The sequence below is a fragment of the Delphinus delphis genome, chromosome 4, assembly GCF_949987515.2.
Source record: "Delphinus delphis chromosome 4, mDelDel1.2, whole genome shotgun sequence".
Taxonomy (NCBI): domain Eukaryota; kingdom Metazoa; phylum Chordata; class Mammalia; order Artiodactyla; family Delphinidae; genus Delphinus; species Delphinus delphis.
Window position 1 is genome coordinate 54,743,468 of NC_082686.1, and position 22,170 is coordinate 54,765,637.

Sequence of the window (22,170 nt, forward strand, 5' to 3'; positions counted from 1 at the left end):
CTGAATTTATATCTTAATTTCCAACTGAATTACTGAGCATCTTCCTATACCAAAGAAAACCCATTTCAATTCAGTCTAAAATCCTACCAGGAAAAACCTTCATGAATCATCTTTAGTTTTTCGTATCTAATGCCCAGAGGATTTGGTAAAAGCTCAATGATCTAACGACTATTCTTAACCTATTTTTCTCTACGTGCTTTATTATTTTTTTTGAGTTGTATACATTAACTCCTCAAATCCTCACAACTATTACATGCCTCCTATCATTGAGGAAACTGAGGCCTAGAGAATTAAGGGTCTTAAGTATCTTAAATCTTCATGTCCCAAATTGACTCCTGAAACTCCTCCCCCACTCCTTCAGCAAACCTACCCTCTCAGTTTTCCCCATTTCAGTAGTGGTGACCCCATTTCTCCAGTTGCTCAAGCTAAAAACCTTGGGGTCATCCTTGACTCCTTGACTTCTCTCACATCTCACTTCTGGCCTGACACTAAATCCTGTGGTTGCTACCTTCAAGATACAGCCAGAATCTGATCTCATGTTCAACATGGGCTGACAATGAAATGTTCTTTCTTCACTGGCCTCCCTCCTTACACAACAGAACAATCTTCAACAGTCTTAGCATATATTAATAGAAATCTACCAGTGAAAATAAGAACTGTGTTTGACCTGGTCTGACCACTCATTTTTCACTTACTACACAAACATTTATTAAAAGCCCACCGTGGGTAGCGTACTCTTCTAGGTACCTGAGATCTAGCAGTGAATAAGCCAGGTGGGGCTACCGGCTTGAGGAGGGGGAGGGGCTGAAGAACAGACTCTTGTGGGTAGTAAGGCCTCATGGGGAGAGGAACTGGCTCTGAGCCTTGGACTGGAAAGAGCCTGCCATGTGAGGACTGGGGAGAAGATATGCCAAGGAACAGCAAGTTGGAGCAACTGAATGATGGCCAGTGTAACTAGAATTTAATGATACAAGATAAGATGGAACGAGATTGCTGGGATTAAGAACTCTCTAATTACCTGTTACCTCTCTCTAATTTGTTAAGGTGGGGAAAGTCTTCTCAGCTTGTTAAGAAAGTTTGGATTTTATTCTATAAGCAATGAAAAGTGATCGGAAACCTTCAAGTAGGGAAGAAATGTGACCTGATTTATTTAAAATCTTCTTTGGCAGCCTTGAAGGGAATGGATTATAGAGAAGCAGGACCTACCAGAAAGTTAATGCAGCCATCAGGTAGTAGCAGGAGGGTAGGACACGGCCCACAAATGCAGTCCTGAGCTCAGTTTTACTCATCAAATTTAAAGACATAATAGGGAATCGTCCCAAAGGAAAATGACTAGAATAGGGATGCTGAAACCATGAGCAATGGCTGAAGGAACTGGGGATTTTTACCTTAGAGAAGAATAAACTTGGAAGAGAAATACCATACCTCCTAGTGAGTGAGAAATTGCAGGGTTGCAAGTTTTAGCTTGACTTCAGGAAGAACTGGAACTGCCTGATAACAGACTAAAATCCTCTGGGCAGTAAAAATCTCTTCCTGTCATGCGCTTAGGTAAATATTTGACAGCGAGGGGGCGGGTCCGCGCGGGCCTCCAAGCCGCCCGCCCCTCAGCAGAGAGGCCGCAGCAGAGAGGTCACAGCGAGAGGTCGCAGCGAGAGGCCGCCCCCCAATGCTTCAATCGCCGGAGGTCGGAGCGCCGGGCTGCACCGTGGCCTACTGCTGGCAGGAAGGGAAGGATCGAATCATATTTGTGACCAAAGAAGACCATGAAACTCCAAGCAACGTGGAGCTGGCGTTCGACGACCCCAATGATCCGTACGAGGAGCACGGACTGATCCTGCCCCACGGAGACCTCAGCTGGAACTGCCCGTGCCTTGGGGGCATGGCCAGTGGGGCTTGTGGGGAACAGTTCAAGGCGGCCTTTTCCTGCTTCCACTGCAGCACAGAGGATGTCAAGGGGTCGGACTGTGTAGTCCAGTTCCGGGCCATGCAGGAGTGCATGCAGAAGTACCCGGACCTCTATCCCCAGGAGGAGGAGAAGGAGAAGCCAGCGGATCGATTAGAGTAAATGGCTGCCTCTGAGGCCATCACAACCAAAAAAGAGGAGGGGTCCAGCTGATGAAGGCCCCGGGGCGCGCTGGGCTCCAGACTCCTTCAGAGAGGACGAACCTCTCCAAGAAAGTGTCTCTCCCTCTGTTGTTCTGTGCACTGTACTCTACAAAATAACGTACTGTGCTGATCAGGGGTCTTGGCCCCTTGACATATACACTGAAAAATGGGTTGTGAGTATGTGTGTCTCACATAACCTATCAGCGAATGTAGCTGCCACTTGTGAATTCTCTTCTCATATTGTCCTGAATTTTGCCTCTTTGAAATAACGTGCTGAATAATCTCAGCAACCCAAACTCATTATCTGGGAGTGTCTCTTGTGAGTGAGCACATTTATTGTGATTCCTCGTATCCCTTTTAGTAGATTTTATACCTAGTTGGAAAGCGAAAGAGAAACATCTTCCTTTAAAGATGCTGGAGCGGGGCCATTCCTTGTAGAAGAGGCAGGATGATCAGCCCTTGAGTGTTTGACCAAGCGCTATGCTTCATTTCTGATATATTTTGGTTTCCAGTTTGCATTGAGCTCCAGGTTTTCTACATTTGGAAAACAGAGCTTTGTACCCTCTGAGTGACTCCCTTTGTAAGTGAAGAGAAAGGCTGTTTATTTCTGTTCTTGTTATTCCCAAAGCCCTGGTTTGGGGTCTGTGTTCACATTGGCTCTGTCTCGGCCTGTTCAGATACAATGTTCTTGAGAGGTGGGAACCTAATCATTGCCAAAGTAGCACCCGAGAGACGAAACGGTGTCAATTAAAAGGAAAGCATGATTTTTACCTGAAAGAAAAATTTTTTTGAATGACCGACTACCTGGGGTGTGATAGAAGTAATTCAGGAATTACATGGGCAGATAGACTAGATGACTAATAGCTGACTCTATACCTCTATGCAGAAATAATAATAAGAGCTATTTCAAAGACAGAGGGTGGGATTATAGAACAAAAAATATTATTGTCTAAGTGATTCTTAACTGGAGCTTATCAGAATTACCTGGAGTTTATCCAAATGCCACATACTCTCCCCTTTCAGCTTCTACCCCAATAACTGTGTGTGTGTGTGTGTGTGTGTGTGTGTGTGTGGCAGGCGTGGGGTGACCCACGAGTCTCTCAATTTAAAATCACTGCTGCATCTCCCTACTGTAATTTGTCTTCTCTCACTGACATGAACATGTTACCTCTCTCTAATTTGTTAGGGTGGGAAAAGTTTGAGGATCACTGAATTGGATCTTTGAGTAGCAAATGAGATGCTAGGGAAAAACCCAATGTTTTATATAAAACTATGTATATGCCCATTAAGCTACTGATTTGTTAGAGTAATTAGTACTGTCAGACGACTAACTCTTTGTCTCCCGAGGGGAGAGGGAGACAAGATACTTCTCTAAGGTCCCTTTCAGTTCTGAGTTTCTATGGTACTAAGAAAATAAATTAAGCTTAAAATGGACTAAGAACAATATTAGATATTTTTCCAGTCCAGGATTAAGAAAGACGATCCAAAGTCAGCCAAACTCTTACTCCACCCAAGCTACGTCTGACAACTATGCCCATTATTCTCCAATTCCTGGTCAGGTAGAGTGGCTCGCAGGAAAATAAACTTACTAGTGGAAAGGCAATGAAATGATACTAAGAGGATGTGGTCTGTGGATAAGTGCTTACATTTTGCTTCCAAGTTTAAACATTATAAAAACCTAGGACCTCATTTCTCTTATCATTGTATACAAAATGGAATGACCTGAAAGAGCCAAGGAATCACTCTCATCCATTAAGCGTGCCTCTCCTTCAAATATATACAAGCTATACCTCCATGCACAGAGAACACGTTTCCACAGAGAATGATCACGATAAAATTTCTGACACTAAAATTCAAGCCAAATTTTTACTTGATGCTTCAGGACTGTGATGGGGTTTTTTTTTTTTTTTTTTTTTTTTTTTTTTTTTTTTGATGTATTGACTTGGCTAGGGTATAGTCCCCAGTTATTTAATCAAAGCCAGAATTCTAAGGTAGCCCCCAAACACCCTGCCCCCTGAAAGCAGCCTTTTTAAATTCCCTCCCCTGGAGGGAGGGATGGGACTGTGAATATGATGGATTTCATTCCCGTGATTATATTGTTTCATATGGCAAAGAGATTTTGCTAAATGTAATTAAGGCCCCCAATCAGTTGACTTTGAAAGAGTGATTATTCTTGAGGGAGAGGGGGCAGACCAAATAAGAACTTAAAAGGGTTTGGGATTGTTCTAGCAAAAGAAATTCAACATGTTCGAGAGGGATTCAACAAGAGGAGGATTCTCCTTAGCTGGCTTTAAATATGGAAGAGGCTGTGTGGCAAGGAATGGGAGCAACCTCTAGGAGCTAAGAGAAGCCCCCATCAGACATCCAGCAGAGAAACAGGGACCTCAGTCCTACAATCACATGGAATTGAATTCTGCCAAAACCATGTGTGCTTGGAACAAGACCCAGAGCTCCTGATGAGAACACAGCCTGCTAATATCTTGATTTTAGCCTCGTAAGATTGGAGAACCCAGTCATACCATGACCAGAACTGTGATCTACAAAGTGGTGAGCTAATAAATGGGTGCTGTTTAAAGCTGCTACATTTGTGGTTGTTTGTACATGCACTTGAAAACTAACACAAGGATCTCAAAATGCCTTCATGTCAACATTATGAACATAACGTATCTCATGATGATGGTAATGGAAATGGCAACTTTGCTAAACTTGAACAGACCTTTTAAAACAAAACCCTAATAGCTTACTCAGAAAAAAGTAAAATTTTAAGCCTCCAAGTTTTTGTATCATTAATACTATAAGTATAAATATTAATAACACATTTTATAACTATTATTATTTACATTTAGTAATCTTGTTGTTTACAAGGTGTTTCCACAGAAACTATATACAGGGGTGGTAAACATACTGGTTTTAAAGACAGACAGATCTAGGTTAAAATCCTGGCTATGACTCTGGTCTTGAACAACTACCCTAAATCTCTCATGCTTCCTCATCTGTTAAATGGTAAGACCTATACCTACCTCCTAGAGTTCTTGAGTTCAGGACACAATATACATAAACTGTCTGGCACATATACATAAACTATCTGTACCCTAATAAATGTAAGATTATTTTACTGTTCTTTTGTACTATCACTTCCTTGAAAGTAGGGATTATGTCTTCATCATCAATGAATCCATAGTGCCTAACATAGCACCTGACACATAGTAGGTGCTCAATAAATCTTTGTTAAGTAAGCAAGATATTTTGAACAAGCCTGTGATGGAAATGGTATTCCCATCTTACAGATAAAAAACAGAGGACCAGACAGGTTGAGTTTTTTTATCCAGATTTTCTTAAACTAGAAAGTGGTAATGTATTGAAAAGCTTTCTAAATTCCAGTCCTGTGCTCTGTCCATGGTACTATACTATATGTAGGCACCAGAGGTATATAAAATCTCATCGAGAGGTATACTTATCTCATAGGTAGCATTTCTAAAATACTGTGCTCCAAAAAAAGGGCACAAAGAATGGCCACTCTTAATTCACATTCTACTAAGTGGAATTCTCTATTACACAATTTCTATTCCTCACTTATGCCTACATTTGTGAAAAAGTACCACATTGTAAAAATGGTTTCTATTGCCTAAATCCCCAAAGTCCCCATGATGGGTAAGTCTCATTATCATAATACATTTGTATTCCACTACAAGAGCCCTGCTCCAATTAACTTTTTGTGCAGAGAGAAGGTTTTTTTTTTTTTTTTTCCCAGTAAAAAATGGGTACAAAATAATGACATGACAACAGGAGATGCTGGCAAGGATGTGAAGAAACTAGATCACTCATATGTTGCTGATGGGAATGTAAAATGGTACAACCACTCTGCAAAACAGTTTGGCAGTTTCCTTCACTTTGTTATACAGCAGACACTAACACACCATTGTAAAGCAATTATACTCCAATGGAGATGTTAAAACAAACAAACAAACAACTAAGCATACACTTGCATACAGCTGAGTAATTGTACTTCTGGGCATTTGTTCAGCGGAATGAAGATTATGTGCACCTAAAAACCACTATATGGTAGTTCACAGCAACTCCATTTGTAACAGCCAAAAACTGGAAACACCCAAAATGTCCTACGATAGGTGAACAGTTAAACAAGCTGTGATATACCCATACCATGGGATACTACTCAGCCAAAAAAGAGAGAAAGAGAACAAACTATTGATACAGGCACAACTTGGATAGATCTCAAGGGTACTGTGCTGAGTGTAAAAAGCCAATCTCAAAAGATTACATACTATATGATTCCATTTACATTACACTGTTGAAATGACCAAAGTATAGACATGGAGAACAAACTAGTGCTTGTCAGGTTAGCATGAGGGAGAGCTTTGTGCAAATGAAATAGCTTTATATGATTATGGTGGTAGTTACATAAATATACATATCATAAAATGACAAAGAATATACGTACATTGTACCGTTGTCAACTTCCAAGTTTTGATTTTCTTTTTTTTTTTTTTTTTTGTGCAATACGCGGGCCTCTCACTGTTGTGGCCTCTCCCGTTGCGGAGCACAGGCTCTGGACGCACAGGCTCAGCAGCCATGGCTCATGGGCCTAGCCACTCCGCGGTATGTGGAATCTTCCCGGACCAGGGCACGAACCCGTGTCCCCTCCATCGTCAGGCGGAGTCTTAACCACTGTGCCACCAGGGAAGCCCCAGGTTTTGATATTTTAGTATCATTATATAAGAGGTAACCAACCACTGGGGTAACTGAGTGAAGAGTACCCAGCACCCCTAAGCACCACTCTGTTCTATCTTTGCAACTTCCTGTGAATCTATAAGTATTTCAAAAATAAAAATGAATGCAAAGCCAAATGTCTGAGACCTCTGGTAGAATTTTCTACGTTCTCTACAGTGAAACAGTACTTCCTCATTTGAATGGTCCCAGAGTAAACACAGTTCATATTTTTATAGGGTACTTTGAAAACAAAGAAAGATGAAACAATCACACACAAAATTATAAACTTTCTCTTCATCTCAGATGTTGGTATTACTTTCTCATCCATCTTCATTCCATCTTCTGGCCTTTCAAGTCTCATATCTTGAGTTTACCGCTCAGTGACCTACACTACACTAAAAAATTACTGGTCCCTATGCCTTGTTTTTTCATTCCAATGAAGCTGTACATTCCTTCAGAAATTTCAACTAGATATTAGGTTATCCAACTCCAGATTAGACTCCTGATGAAAGGTATACTCTAAAATAAAGAAAAAAAGCTCTTCAGCCCAAATTAATATCAAATTAATAAAAGTTACAGTGTAAGAGAGATTTCTGAGCAGAAAAGCTTTCCAGATTCTGCTAGCCTACTCTAAGCCATCTCCTGCCCTCCCTCTCACAACACCCCAGGCCAGCTTCAGCAACCTGATACCTTCCTTCATAAAACAAACACCCCCAAAACACAATTTACATCTGCAAAGCACTTTGGTTCACAAAGCACTTGTACACAAGGGATCTCATCTGGTGCTCATTAGACTGTAGAATACATAAAAGCAAGTATCTATTTTCATCCCCATTTTAGAGATGAGGTAACTTGACTTGGCAAAGTAACTTCTCCATACCATAAAGGTGAACAGTTAAGTTGCAGAATAGGGGATATAACTCAGATCTGTTGATTCCTAATCCTAAGCAATGTCAAAATATTCTATCAACCTAAACTCCCCATTCCCAACGTGGTAACAGATATTTAGTAACAGTAAATGCGAGAAGAACAGAGGCAAACAGTGGATCCAACTGAACTGATCTGATCCCATTGAAAGCAGAGGTTCTTAAAGTATGATCTAATCCTGAGATCGGTAATATGTCTAGTGATTCTAAATACAGCTTTCAAAATAGGAGGTTGAAATGTACTTCTATGTGGTTGAAGAACTCAGCTGGCACAGCAAAGAATAGAAACAAAGGAGACTTTAAATTTACTCCAGGTAACTACTGCTTTATGCAACTCACCAACTCAAGTTTGTGAAGAAAGGGCAGAATAACGGTGCTATAATTTAAATAATTATAAATAAATAAATTAAATTGGATCCCTAGCTCTCCCACATCTTGGCCAAGGGAAAAAATAACAAAGCAAGGCTAAGCACAGGAAACCTCAAGGAATCATCTATGATAACCTGATTTTTAATATTCTGATTCTCCTCCTAATCTGTTCTTTCCAGAGGAAGCATGGCTGGGACTTGTCAACCATTGATCAAAGTGTAAGGTTAAAAAAAAGGCAAAATAATTGGAAAAAGCCTTGAAAATTAATCACATGAAAGAAAGTACTTTTGATGGCAGCAAACAGAAATGCAGAGGAGATGACCCCCCGGACTGCTCACCGCAATATAACAGTCCTCAGACAAAAAGTTTGAGAACCACACAATGTACAAATTAACCAACAACAAAGGAGATTTACTGTGAAAAGCAGAAGAGCATATAAGATAAAACTCGTGATCTTAAAGCTGCTAAACATTCCATCAACATTTATTATTAATAGTCTGCTTTTTGATTCAAACGAGTTGGTGGCCCCATGTTACCCCCCCCTTTCTAACAGGATCATGTTGCTTCAGGAGAAATAAAGGGGAAACTTTATAGAAGTCTTACCAACACGATATTTTAGTTCTACGATTGTTTCGCCTTCTCTGCTTAATTCTGTTACTTCACAAGTGTAGTTTCCTAAGACGGCTTCACGTTTATCCATCGTCAAAGAGGCAATGCCTTTTAGTAATTCTGATGGTGAGATTTTTGCACTAGTAAAGATATCGCTGGAATTGGACTTTTGCTGAACTCCATCAAAGATGAAAATGTCTTTTCCTTTAAATTTCCAACTGACATACAATTCAGCGATGCTCTTCGCCTCTATGTTATTAACAAAACATGGGATGACAACAGTTTGATTGCAAACGGTGTATTCTACAGATTTGGTTGTATTGAATATTAGCTGAGCTGAACCTGGAAAAGAGAAATAAAATGGTTTCATTTCATTACAGAATTCTATACTATGAGATTTTACGTATGTTACAAATCCTTAAGATAAAGAGAAATACTTCTATTGTTCACTTAAGCAAGCAAGCAGCTATAGAGAAGAGAAGATGGGCAAGGTTAAAAAAAGAAACAAATTATTTTAATATTAACATGCACAGCTGATAGACAATACTGTACACTTCTTGCTTATTCATTCCCAGTAAAACAAAATATACATTCTCACACATCTTGGGAATAAATTCAGCAACTGTGTTAGAACATGCAGGTGTAGTATCTGGCTTTGGAAGCTTTGAAGTAATCATTACTGTCTTCTGATATATGTAGAAAAATACTATCCTTACTATGAGAAAATTTTAAACAGAAAATAAAACCAAATATTATATTCAGTCTTAACTTCTATACATTCCTCCAAATAGAACTTGCTAAACTGATATGAAGTTTATCTCTATCCCTATGTTGCATTTCCGAAAATGGTGTCAGGCTCTACTGTACTTAAATATAAAAAGTAAATCACATGAGTCACATCACATCTTTCCACTAGGATGGAAAGTCTTAGAATGCTAAGGAGAAAAAAAACATTCTCTATGGCTATTTTCCCATTGCAAAATACAGACAGCAACAGACATTTTGTATGCAAGTATTATAAAAGATTATACACAATTGAATGGTATTTTCCCACTCCCACATTTCACTGAAACTAAGGAACAACTTCCAAATGTATATTACAGGTATCCCTTCCTTCTAGAAACCAAAAAACACCCAAAATAAAGCTAAGATGCAAGTTGAAACCAAGAGGAGATACTGCTAATAAGTAGCATATATTCCATCAACTCTTTTCAATAGGATAAACTACTGGTTGTTGCCTTATAAAAGAGGGATTGAGAAATGCATCACCTTTCATCTAGAATGTGTAAAAATGTGGAGAAATTGTAGTTGTCTTCCATATTCTTCAGCCATTTATCAACTCTTTCATCTAAGTAGTTCCTTGGTGTTTCTCTCAAAAAAAGCACTAACAAATATAAATAAAACCTCAAGTTTAATCATTCATCCATAAGATTTTTTCCTTCATCGGGGCATAGGATGGTATTACTCTAGGAACATAATTACTATTCAATAAATGCCCACTGAATTGAATGCTAGGATGCAGAGTGGAATATGAACTGAACAATGTTCAAGAAGCCTGAGAACAAATCCCATCTCTGTCAATTTTCAGTATGCGACCTTAAGCAATTCACTTAACTTCTCTATGCCTTGGTTTACTCTCTGTAAGTAAGAGGATCAAAAAGGGCTTCCCTGGTGGCACAGTAGTTGAGAGTCCGCCTGCCGATGCAGGGGACGCGGGTTCGTGCCCTGGTCCGGGAGGATCCCACATGCCGCGGAGCGGAGCGGCTGGGCCCGTGGGCCATGGCCGCTGAGCCTGCGCGTCCGGAGCCTGTGCTCCACAACAGTGAGAGGCCCGCGTACCGCAAAAACAAACAAACAAACAAACAAAAACGAACACTGGGCTGCTTCACAGAATTGTGGTCAGCAACACAGGAGAAAATATATTGGCAAGTGCTCTCTAAACAATACTGTGCTATAAATATGTAGGATGATACTGTAAAAACTAAGCACTATACAGCATTTTAATGTAATGTTCCAGACCTTCTCTGACTGGCAGGTCTAAATTGTTACATTTCTGGGAATCTGCAGTCTGAATCAATCCCGTGGGCCTCCATAGCTCACCTCTCCCTAGTTCTTTATATTTCTAGCCACCCAAATATCAGGAAGCCCCAGGCAAAACCTGGACTTCCAACTGCATTCTTCAAAACCTTGGAGTTGTAAATTATCTCCCCTGAGAAATAAGCATTAGTGGGAGACTACAGTGTACAAGGAGAGAAGAAAAGTGGCTATGATGTTGGAATTAGAAAGGAAAGAAAGTGTCAGAAAATATGGTCAACGATTTTGAAATGGACAAAAAGATTACCGGGAGTCCTTTCAGCGGAGTGCTGGGCACTGTCTGAGAGATGCGAGTGCTGGGCACTGTCTGAGAGATGCTTTTGGAATATCTGATTCTATAGGGGCCTGTGCATTTTGCTAAGACTGGGCTGCTTTTACAACTTTGTAAGTTGTAGAAAACTGATGGTAATGCGAATGATTCAGATCCATAGAGATACAAATAAACTTTGTTCTGCCATTGATTTCCACCTGGTGGAAGAGAGGAATTTAAACAATTACATTTTAGGGGCTTCCCTGGAGGTCTAGTGCTTAAGACTCAGTGCTTCCACTTCAGGGGGCACGGGTTTGATCCCTGGTTGGAGAACTAAGATGCTGCATGCCTTGCAGCGTGGCCAAAAATTTTTAAAAAAATTTTTTTTTAAATTACATTTTACTGTGCTGAGGACACTGACCAATTTTGCATTTGCTCACAAATTCATTTCACCATTCCTAATTTCCCATATGTACATGTGTCTATTCTTCGAATTCTCTTTTAAAACCAAGATGGTTGTACCGTCTTGCTGGTTTGCTTATTAATGTGAAATAAAAACTTTGACACATGTTCATTTTATATTTGTTTGAGTCAAGATTTTACCTTCTAAAAATTATCCTTTAATTAAAGAGGTACAAGTGAAGAGCTAAGTTATCCCAGCGATCTTTTTTAGAAGTGGTAAGACCGCTTCTAAGTAAGTAAGAAGCAGTCAGCAAGCACTCCACGATTTCATAACTTATGTTTAGAAAATGAATTTTCGAAAGAATACAGAAAGCACTGATTACACTGTTATTTGTTGTCATATTAATGCAAATATTTTTATAGCTGAAGCAATTTAAGTAGAATAAATGCTGTCAATAAACTTCAAAGTGAAATTGACCTGGATAAACTATAATTTGAATAATCCTTGCACTAATAATTAATAAATATAGTCCAAAAATGTTGCTCCATCAGCTGTTAACTACAACTTCATCCTCTATAAACATTTGTTAAAAAGCTATTAAGCAGTAAAATTATCTGATTTGGTTTTTCTCTATTTTGCCTACTGCCTTTTGATGAAACAGCAGAGTGAAGAAATGATCTAAAATAGAGCAAATAAAGGATCATATAGATAATTATCATGAATAAGTAAGTTCTGAATAATCAAGAAATGCCTACAGCAGTCTAAATCAGATAGAAATTGATAAGTATAACCATCAGCCATGCTAGAGTTACAGATAAATTAACAAATGAAATGAGAAAATTAACTTATATCAAATGCCAAAAATATTGGACCTTACAACCTCTGTGAATACAGACCACCAACTCAAACCATCTCATAACACAGTCCTCAAAACAGCTGCTATACACTTTCAGAAAAGGCTTAATACATGATACTCACAGTACACAGGTCTAGGTCAGAAATGCTAACATGCAGCAAATGTTTATTGAGAATCACCTGATCTGAAACACTGTGACAGGATGTGGGGATACATTAATGGAAAAAAATGTATGAATTATCTTTAAGAAGCTTAGAATTCTCACTTGGGGGACTGACACATACTTTTTATAACCCAAGGTCATAAGGGCTGTCCTTCCTGAATGAAGTGCTATGGATGGGCAGGAAAGTAATCAGTCTTACGGATTTCAAGGAAAATATTTGTTGGGTCTTCCCTGGTGGCACAGTGGTTAACAATCTGCCTGCCAATGCAGGGGACACGGGTTTGAGCCCTGGTCGGGGAGGATCCCACATGCCGCGGAGCAACTAAGCCCATGTGCCACAACTACAGAATCTGTGCTCTAGGGCCCTTGAGCCACAACTACTGAGCCTGTGTGCCACAGCTACTGAAGCCCATGTGCCTAGAGCCCGTGCTCCACAACAAGAGAAGCCACCACAATGAGAAGCCCGCTCATTGCAACAAAAAGTAGCCCCCGCTCACCACAACTAGAGAAAGCCCACGCACAGCAGCGAAGACCCAACACAGCCAAAAATAAAATAAAATAAATAAATTTATTAAAAAAATAAAAGAAAATGTTTGCTGCTACTAGGGGAACAACAGAAGATTGCCATAGACCCTGACCATTTAGGCCTTCAATCTTTTATCGTTTCACATGTTCCACATAAAAGTTCTCTCCCGTGTAACAACCCTGAAATCACTCTCCTTTTGGAATAGGTGATCTTATACTCTCTGAAGGAGCCCTCTCTTCCTATTTCAAGTTGAGTCCTCCAGATAAGAAACCAGAAGCTTCCAATACTTCCACCTATAAATTTTCCTGCTACCCCAACTATCCACACCTCTCTTCCCCTCATTTCCTCCTCTTCAGAAATGAACCCTGTCACCTGAGAGCTAGTTTACATTTCTGCCCCACGCTCATCAATCTCGAGAACTTTCCCTCGTTGACTATCATCCTCCGACATCCCTCAAGTTCATTTACAGTAGGTTTAAAAAAACTTTTGTAAATGCTTGAATATTAGCCAACTGAAAAACAAAATCCCTTGTACTTGTCTCTGTTTCCTAGCATCCTAGAAAGATAACCTACATGCATTTCTTCACCTCTTATTCACTTCTTAAATCTCTGCCACCTGGCCTCCACCCTGGCCTTTTTCACTACAACAGCTCTTGCCAAAGTCACCAATCATCCCCTGTGAAAACGGAATGCACATGGTTCACTCTCTATCTTGACTTCTCTACAGTTCTTGAGCCAGTGGGCAGCTCCTTTCTTGCTCTTGTCTCTTGGCTTCTACGTCTCTGGATTTCCTCCTAGAGCCTTCACCACCTCGTGGCAGCATTTTTTCTTTATTGAAATCTATTCCTTGACTCACAATAAATATTAGGTTCCTAAGGACTTCCTGTCCAACGCTGCCCCCCACCCCTCCCCGCCCCAGTATTCCCCCTCACTCCAGGTTTTAACTACCCACTCATTTTATTTAACTAGGCCTCACCTTTCTCCTTAACTGTAGACCTTGGAAAGCCAACTGGCTGCTATGTGTTTCCACTTGGATGCACTACAGTTACTTCAGAGTCAACATGTCCAAAAATCTATTTACCCTCTGCCTATCTTCATTCCAAGTCCTCACTTCCCTAAAGTGTTTTCTATTATCCACCAGTCAACCAGACCTGGACCTACGAATCACGCTGGATTCTGGCCTCTCCTTAGCCATGGAGAGTTCTTGTTAGGCTCAGCCTATTTAACAGTTCCTAAATCCAATGTCTGTTGTATGAATTAATTAGACATTCATCATTTCTGCCTTGAACTATTGCCATACCCTCCTAACTAGCTCCCTGCCTTCAGCCTCAATGTTTCCCCATCCCAGCCATGTATTTTCCACAGTTCCCGAAATAACTGTTCCAAATGCAAATATACACTCTTTTGCCTAATATACTTTAAAGCACCCGCCGCCCCCCGACTTTCAGGGTAAATTCTAAGGGTATTAGCATGGAATACAAACTAGGTCCTTCAAGATCCTGTCCAGCTCCACTTCCTGTACTCCCTCATTTCCAAACTAAGCTCCAATCATAATGACCTTGCAATTCCATGGATATGCAAATGCACTCTCTTCTCCATGCCTTTCCCCCCACACACAAGCTGTTCCCCAGCCTAAGGAGGCCTGTACCTTTCACTGGGTGTTCAGGTAAGAGCACAGACTTTGGAGTCAGACCTTGGATGGTGACTTAGCACTTTCTAAGTGTATAACCTTAGGCAAGTTACTTAATTTCTGTATCTCAGTTTCCTCATCTATAAAACGTGAATATTGATAGTGTATACCTCATAGAGATTTTGTTAAGATTTAATCAGATAAAGAACACGGAGTTCTCATTTCAGTGCCTTTCACGTACACAGCAAATGTTCAATAAATGGCAGCTACAGTTCACTAACTTTGGCTCTTCCTGAAAGCACGGTTGAGATGTTCAATCCTGTCCCCTTCGTTGCTACTACTCAACTGTATTCATCCCTTCTTATTGCTCCCACTGCCCCCTCTTCAAGTGCTGTCACTGCATTTACTATCAAATCTTGTAACTACTGTTTTATTTTACTGATCCCTCCTTTAGGATCAAAAGATAGTAATGCAAGAACCATGTCTTCATTTGGTATCCTATGGATCTAACCCAGGGTCCAGCAAGTAGGACTTAATACATTTCTTCTGAATGTAAAAATTTAAAGTATGAATCCCAAGAAAGGAAAATCTAAACATCATATCAGGGAAGATTCACTCTTGTTCCATATTTCAGAAGAATCCTCCACTGTTTCTTACTTCTATAGACCTGATTACAGTATCGTGAAGCTACATATTTTAATGAAAAATCTAAATCAAGTCAGTTGCAGATTGGATGGAACAGTTCCTTTAAAATTACTTGTAGTGTCTAAGAATGCTCTTCCTACCAGGTGGTGTTTAAACTGGGTCTGGAAGGAGAAGTAGGAATGTTATAGAAAAGTAAGAGCTTTCTAGGCAGAGTACACAATGAGTACAGAGGAATGAAGAAAGAGAATAACCACAGGCTGGTGATTATTCAGGTGAGCTCTAGGAAAGGGGGCTGGAAAAGATGGTTAGGAAGTATTGTAAAGGCTTCCTTGAATGTCATGCTGAGGAGTGTGGAGTTGAAAACACAAGCAGTAGCAAACCACTCAGACTTATTTACATTAAAAAACAATAATACAGCAGTATGAAGGGTGAATTGCGGCAGGAAAGGAGATGGGAAAGAAGATACATTAAGAGATCACTGCAGGAATCCAGGCAAATGACAACTGAAAAGAAGGCAAAAAATTACAGTAAAAAAACAAAAAAGGAAAATCGACATAAGTCAGATGTGGGAGGTAAAGGAGAAGAAGAAAGAAGAATTGTAAAGTTGTTAACTAAAAAACAAACAACCGAATACAAAAATGGGCAGAAGACCTAAATAGACATTTCTCCAAAGAAGATATACAGACTGCCAACAAACACATGAAAGGATGCTCAACATCACTAATCATTACAGAAATGCAAACCAATACTACAACGAGGTATCACCTCACACCAGTCAGAATGGCCATCATCAAAAAATCTACAAACAATAAATGCTGGAGAGGGTGTGGAGAAAAGGGAACCCTCTTGCACTGTTGGTGGGAACGTAAATTGATACAGCCACTATGGAGAACTGTATGGAGGTTCCTTAAAAAACTAAAAAAAATACCATATGACCCAGCAATCCCACTACTGGGCATATATCCTGAGAAAACCATAATTCAAAAAGAGTCATGTACCACAATGTTCATTGCAGCTCTATTTACAATAGCCAGGACATGGAAGCAACCTAAGTGTCCACTGACAGATGAATGGATACAGAAGATGTGGCACATATATACAATGGAATATTACTCAGCCATAAAAAGAAACGAAACTGAGTTATTTGTAGTGAGATGGATGGACCTACAGTCTGTCATACAGAGTGAAGTAAGTCAGAGAGGAAAAAACAAATACTGTAGGCTAACACATATATATGGAATCTAAAAAAAAAAAAAATGGTTCTGAAGAACCTAGGGGCAGGACAGGAATAAAGACGCAGACGTAGAGAATGGACTTGAGGACACAGGAAGGGGGACGGGTAAGCTGGGACGAAGTGAGAGAGTGGCATGCACATATATACACTACCAAACGTAAAATAGATAGTGGGTGGGAAGCAGCCACATAGCACAGGGAGATCAGCTCCGTGCTTTGTGACCACCTAGAGGGGTGTGATAGGGAGGGTGGGAGGGAGACACAAGAGGGGGGAGATATGGGGATATATGTATATGTATAGCTGATTCACTTTGTTATACAGCAGAAACTAACACACCATTGTAAAGCAATTATACTCCAATATAGTTGTTAAAAAAATTAAAAAGTAAAATAAAATAAAAATAAAGTTGCTAGCTAAAATATCAATAGTATGCATAACTAGTTAGATTGTGGATTAACTATAGAGAAAAGAGATTTAGGGGTGAATGTTCTTTCAATATTTAATAGGCTGAGTATTAAAGGTACCTGTGGTGCAATGAAATGGAGATGTCCAGTAGATCCCAGGATATATCAATTTGGATTTAAGAAGAAAAGTCTGAGCTACAAAGACTTGGGAAATACCAAGAATATAGGTGGTAATTGAAACTGTGAGCATAAACAGGATCACCCAGAGAGTCCTTGCAAAGCAAACAGAGCAGGTACCAGAGAATAAAGTGTTGGCGAATACCAATATTTATGGAGCAAATAGTTAAAGAGGAGCAAACCAACGATGTGGGAAAAAGAAGTGATAGAAGTAGGTGAGGCAGCAAAGAATGCCACTGCAGACACCAAGGGTCTTAATATGGACAAAACAGATGTCAAGCAGGATGAGTAAAAACAGCCTCTAGAGAGTTAAAAATTCACCATTAGCTTCTTTACCTGCAGCAATGTCAGCAGACTAGGGACTCGGCAGTATAAGAAAGCAGAGAAAGAAGGCAGTAATGGAAAGAGCGTGGAGCCTGGGACAAGGCCAAGGTTTTTTTGGTTGTTCTTCTTGTTTGTTTTTAATATGGGGTGAAACTTGAGCATGTCTGCTAGCTAAGACGAAGGAATCAATGAAGAAGGAAAGATCTAAGGTTCAAAGCTTAAGGATCAAGGTGATTAGGCAGGTCTCCGAGATGGTGGAAGTGAAAGAGCTGTAGACAGGGGATCCTTTCCTTGGAAAGTGAATAGGAACACTTCTGACACTGGGTGAAGGAGGAGAATGAGACGAACGTTGCCTAAGATATTATGGACAAGTTTAGTAATGGTGGGCGGGAAGTTGAGAGAGTCCACACCACACATCACTATTTTTTGCAGTAGAGTAGGAAGTTAATTATTTGCTTGGAATGGATGTTCAGGATTGGGGTAAGAAGCCCCAGCAGTCACTAAGGTGAATGAAGCAAAGCTTGTTGAGTAAAGACGCCTGCAAGAAATGAATCCTACTAATATTTGCCATCAGGCTTGGTCTCTGGTAGGAAGAACTGGAGTCTCAAACTGAACTGGGTTAGAATTAGAGTCAAAAGGAGGATTTAGTCAGATCTCTCCTCAACAGAAACTAAATAAAGTCTGGGGTAAAATGGAGGTGTCCACACCTGTTTAGTTCTAACTCAAACTAATCTCCCACTCGATTTCAAAGTGGCCTCATAGGAACAGAAATGGTCAACCTAGAATTATAAGGCCCGGGGCAGTTTAAAGTCAGTAACATCCAGAATTACAGCCTGATCAAGCACTTAAAATATATTAAGTATTACTGCGGTATAAAAACAAAAAATCCCTTCTCTTCATAAACTACACTTTAAGTTATTAAGAGGCATACAGTCCGAAATTTGTCTGTATGTCCAAGAGGGCCTTGCAAAATGCTTAGAGCATAACGTGGGCTCACACTTGCTTGAAACAGGAAAAGCAATTTTGATAGACCCTGCACTTGCCAAATCCCTTGCCTTGCTTTTTAACCTATAAGTGTGACATGTATTCAAATATGCACTTATTCTCCTAATCTAAATCTTAAACCCTGGGATTGACCAGATTCTGAGTCTTATACAACTGCTCCATGGAGATGGAATAAAATATTCAGAGCAGGGTGTAACTTCTAATTCCTGTTGCAACTCCATGTAACCACAAAGAGGGAAAATTCAGGTTCTACTGTCTTAGTCTAGGTATATCAGAATCAAATTTCCTGGGTGCTCTATATTTTTTTTACTTTATTACTACAATGAGTTTAGCAAAATTGATCCTACACTATCATTCTTGTTCTTTTATCATAGAAGAAATATCGGCACTAGTACATAAAGTGAAAGTTGCTTTATCACAACCCAAGAGTGCACTATATTATGCTGAGGCACAAGATATAAAAATATAGAAATTTTTCTCTTGTATAAAAAGAGAAAAAAATTTTCTCTTGTATAAAAAGGTATGACAGCAAAAACCTAAAAGATGGGTAAAATGGTTATATGAAAATTACATCACGAAAAGAACATAAATGTATAGTAGCTAGAGTTGAATTAACATCAAGGAATGCAAACTTAGTTTTAATAATGCATTTTGGATTTAGAATGTTTATCAATTTTGGGAAAACCACCTATTTTTCCTCTTTAGAACCTGGCCTTTCAAATTTCCATTAACAATTCAGTGGCAAAGATAAAACATCTGCCAAAATACAGATGACAGCATGAGCAAATGTCCTAATGGTAGGCATTTAGTGTAATGCTTTAGCATACTGCCTCTAGACTGCTGGGCGGACCCGGAAATAAGTACTTTTAAATAGGCATTTACTTCCTCAAAATGGCAAATTGTGGTTAAAAGTAATATATTCTTGAGGAGAGAAGAAAACATTTTTGTTTAAGCAAGCCAAATGACTACTAGACTTATGCAATAAAAATGTTTTTTTAATCATGTGTACCTTTGATTTTAAAAACTCACTTTGAACAAAGAAAAATCATTCAACCACTGATAAGACAGTTCACATCACTGTCCTTATGTGAGTAGCGTTTTATTTACCAGTTAGTGAATACCACTGAAACTGCTGATGTGCTTTTAAACAATGTATAATTGGACATATGGGGGAGGGGGGAGGAAAGGAGAATAGTAACTCATTCTACATCTTGTAAACCAATAAAGGAGGTTGTATTTTTCCTGTAATTAGAAGGAATGGGCATTTTAGACAATTTCCTTTACTACAAAGATCAATGGAAACTGTAGTGGTTACCAGGAAGTAGCATTTGATTAACAATCATTTATAAATGAAAATGAAAGTAAATCAAACCTGAGTACAAATAAACATACAAATCCATGACTTCCTTACTCATTTTAGAATCTAATTTCAGTCTCCCAAATACTTTGGTTTATAACTACTTGTGTTCTGAGACTGTTAACATCTCTTCATACATGTTCTTTTAAAACTACATATTAAACACACATGCATAAAAATCCATTGTATCCTATGACAAACACTATCCCTTCCTGTTTTATATTCATCAAATGCATAATGCCTCTGTTTTGTTTTTTTTTCAGGTTATTATTAACTAAGTACAATGAAATACCATAAATTCTGAATTCTAAGACTCTGTAGGGACTTGAGCACACTACTATTGTATGTAAATGAGTGCTAATTATATGTGATCATACCTATTACTAAAAGAGGCCTAACCATTTCTATCCCCAAAAGTACCAATCTAGCGCTTCTTTCTAATCTACTTGAAAATAGGACCCCGTTTTTAAAACAGTACATGATTTACACTTTTTACGCTTCAAACTAGCTTTGAGACCAACGGTCTGAATTAGTAATATTTTATTACAAATTCATAATCGGGTTCAATATAAGGCTTTCTGATCATACAAGAGGTTTCTGATAGCAGTATTATTTGAGCTATAATGATAGTAATGGGCAGTAAGCCGTTAAGAATGATAACAGAAAACACTACCTTACCTAATATCAACCCTTCAGGTAACAGAGATTGATTATTAGCAGCTCCAACATTCCAGGCGGCCTCAGAGTGAGGAAAGAGAGCTAAGCCGGGACTTAAGGGCATTTTGGAAATAGCTTGAAGTCACAAGCCTTTATGAATGGCACAGTGAGGCGAATAACCCGTTTAAAATGTAATTAACTTAGCATTCTAGAATAAAATGTAACAACTGCTTGTTACTGTTACTCCAACTCAATTCTGAATTTTACAAAAAGTTCACAAGAGGCTCTATAATGTGAAGTGTGACAGGCACTGTACAGCCACGAAAATTCCCATTCCTTCCTCAGTTGTTATAGACGAAGCACACGTTTTAAAAAAGAGAAATGGATTCCAAAAGCTTGGGGGGCCAAAACGCCTTTGGCGTCGAAAGACACTAAATCTCACTCTGCCGCAAATATGCTTTGACTAGAGGTTACTGTCTTCATACTTCAAGCGAAATCTGGATTACTTTTAAAATGGTTCCCCTAAAAAAAGTAGGAAAACTTGAACGTGCAATTCGGACGGTATTAAAGTGGTTGATGGGGCGTGGGAGTAGCGAGAAAGAGTTTCCATCCAGGAAGCTTATATCTAGGGTATTAAAAAAAAAAAAGGCAGCCAGAAGAATCTTCTGATTAAACGCTGGGCTGGAAATGAAACTTAACTGTGTCCTTTACGTCCCCTTAACTCCTATGTTCAGGTGGGAGGACAAACAGGAGAAATCCCTTCTTTCAGACTTCGCCAAAATGCGCACTTGCATCGCATGAGGCTCGGGCCCTCCCACTCTCCCTCCTTCAACCCCAAATGCGTTTAAAGCACTGAGGAGGGTGAGAAAGAGGGGGGACCCTAACAGCTGCCAACCCCTCTCCTCTGATCGCGCCCTTTCTCTCTACAGCTAATTTTTGCGCGAGGTGCACGGTTTGGAGTCTTCCTCAGTGTGTTCATCTGGAGGTGGAGAACAGGGGAAGATAAGCCCCGCTCTCACCCAGGGGAAGAGGAAGAGGAGGCAAAGGAAGCAAAGAAGGGGGAGCAGATTACCCGCGGTGCCCTCCCACGTCCGCACCCCGGGCGTGCCCCGCGCCCTGGCCACCCTCTCCAGGGAGCCGCCGGGCCAGAGGGGGCGCAGCCCACACACCCGCGGGGGCGGCGAGACACTAGCCGCAGAGCCAAGAGCGAGTGACCACTCACCGCAGCGCGCCGAGCCCAGCAGCAGCAACACCACCAGGGGCCACATCTCCGCCCCCGCCGCGGGGTCGCCGCCGCCGCAGGTGTCTGGAGCAGGCGCCGCCGCCGTTACAGAGAGGACCAACCGCCGCCTCCCGTCACAGTCAGGACCGGGCGCCCAGGCGGCTTGGCCGCGCGCAGGCGCGCTCCCGCCGCCCCACACCCGCTCCCCCTCCCGCGCGGGCCGCGCACGCGCGCTCGGCCTCGCCCCCGCCCCGCCGCGACTGCTGTTAACGCGTCGCCCTCACGACTCGCGGCCTCCAGTTCCCACTCCCGCCAGCTCCCCAGCGGTGGCGCGCGGCGGGCTTCCCGGTCACGCCCTGCCGCCCCAGTCCCCCGCCCTCCTGTCAGTGTCCCCGAGACTGAGCGCGTATTCCCACGGTCACCGGGGCCTCATTACCCCTGTCCCTGTCTGCTGTTCCCTTTTTGCCTCCCGCACCGCCGTGGGCC

At 40.6% G+C, this 22,170-nt stretch overlaps 1 protein-coding gene and 1 pseudogene across 3 annotated transcripts in view; one reads left to right on the plus strand and one right to left on the minus strand.

Annotated features, from left to right (window-relative positions):
- The window catches only part of CD47 (CD47 molecule), a 54,491-nt gene extending 32,597 nt beyond the window's left edge, over positions 1-21,894 (minus strand). For all 3 annotated transcript variants that reach the window (XM_060010605.1, XM_060010604.1, XM_060010603.1), the window contains exons 1-2: positions 21,685-21,894; positions 8,733-9,080 (exon numbers count right to left, since the gene is read on the minus strand). In XM_060010605.1, the coding sequence (XP_059866588.1) occupies positions 8,733-9,080; positions 21,685-21,730 (394 nt within the window). In that variant the 5' untranslated portion in view covers positions 21,731-21,894. The remainder of the gene's footprint in view (positions 1-8,732; positions 9,081-21,684) is intronic.
- Positions 1,667-2,116, plus strand: LOC132423885 (mitochondrial intermembrane space import and assembly protein 40 pseudogene; annotated as a pseudogene).
- Positions 21,895-22,170: the final 276 nt, after the last annotated feature.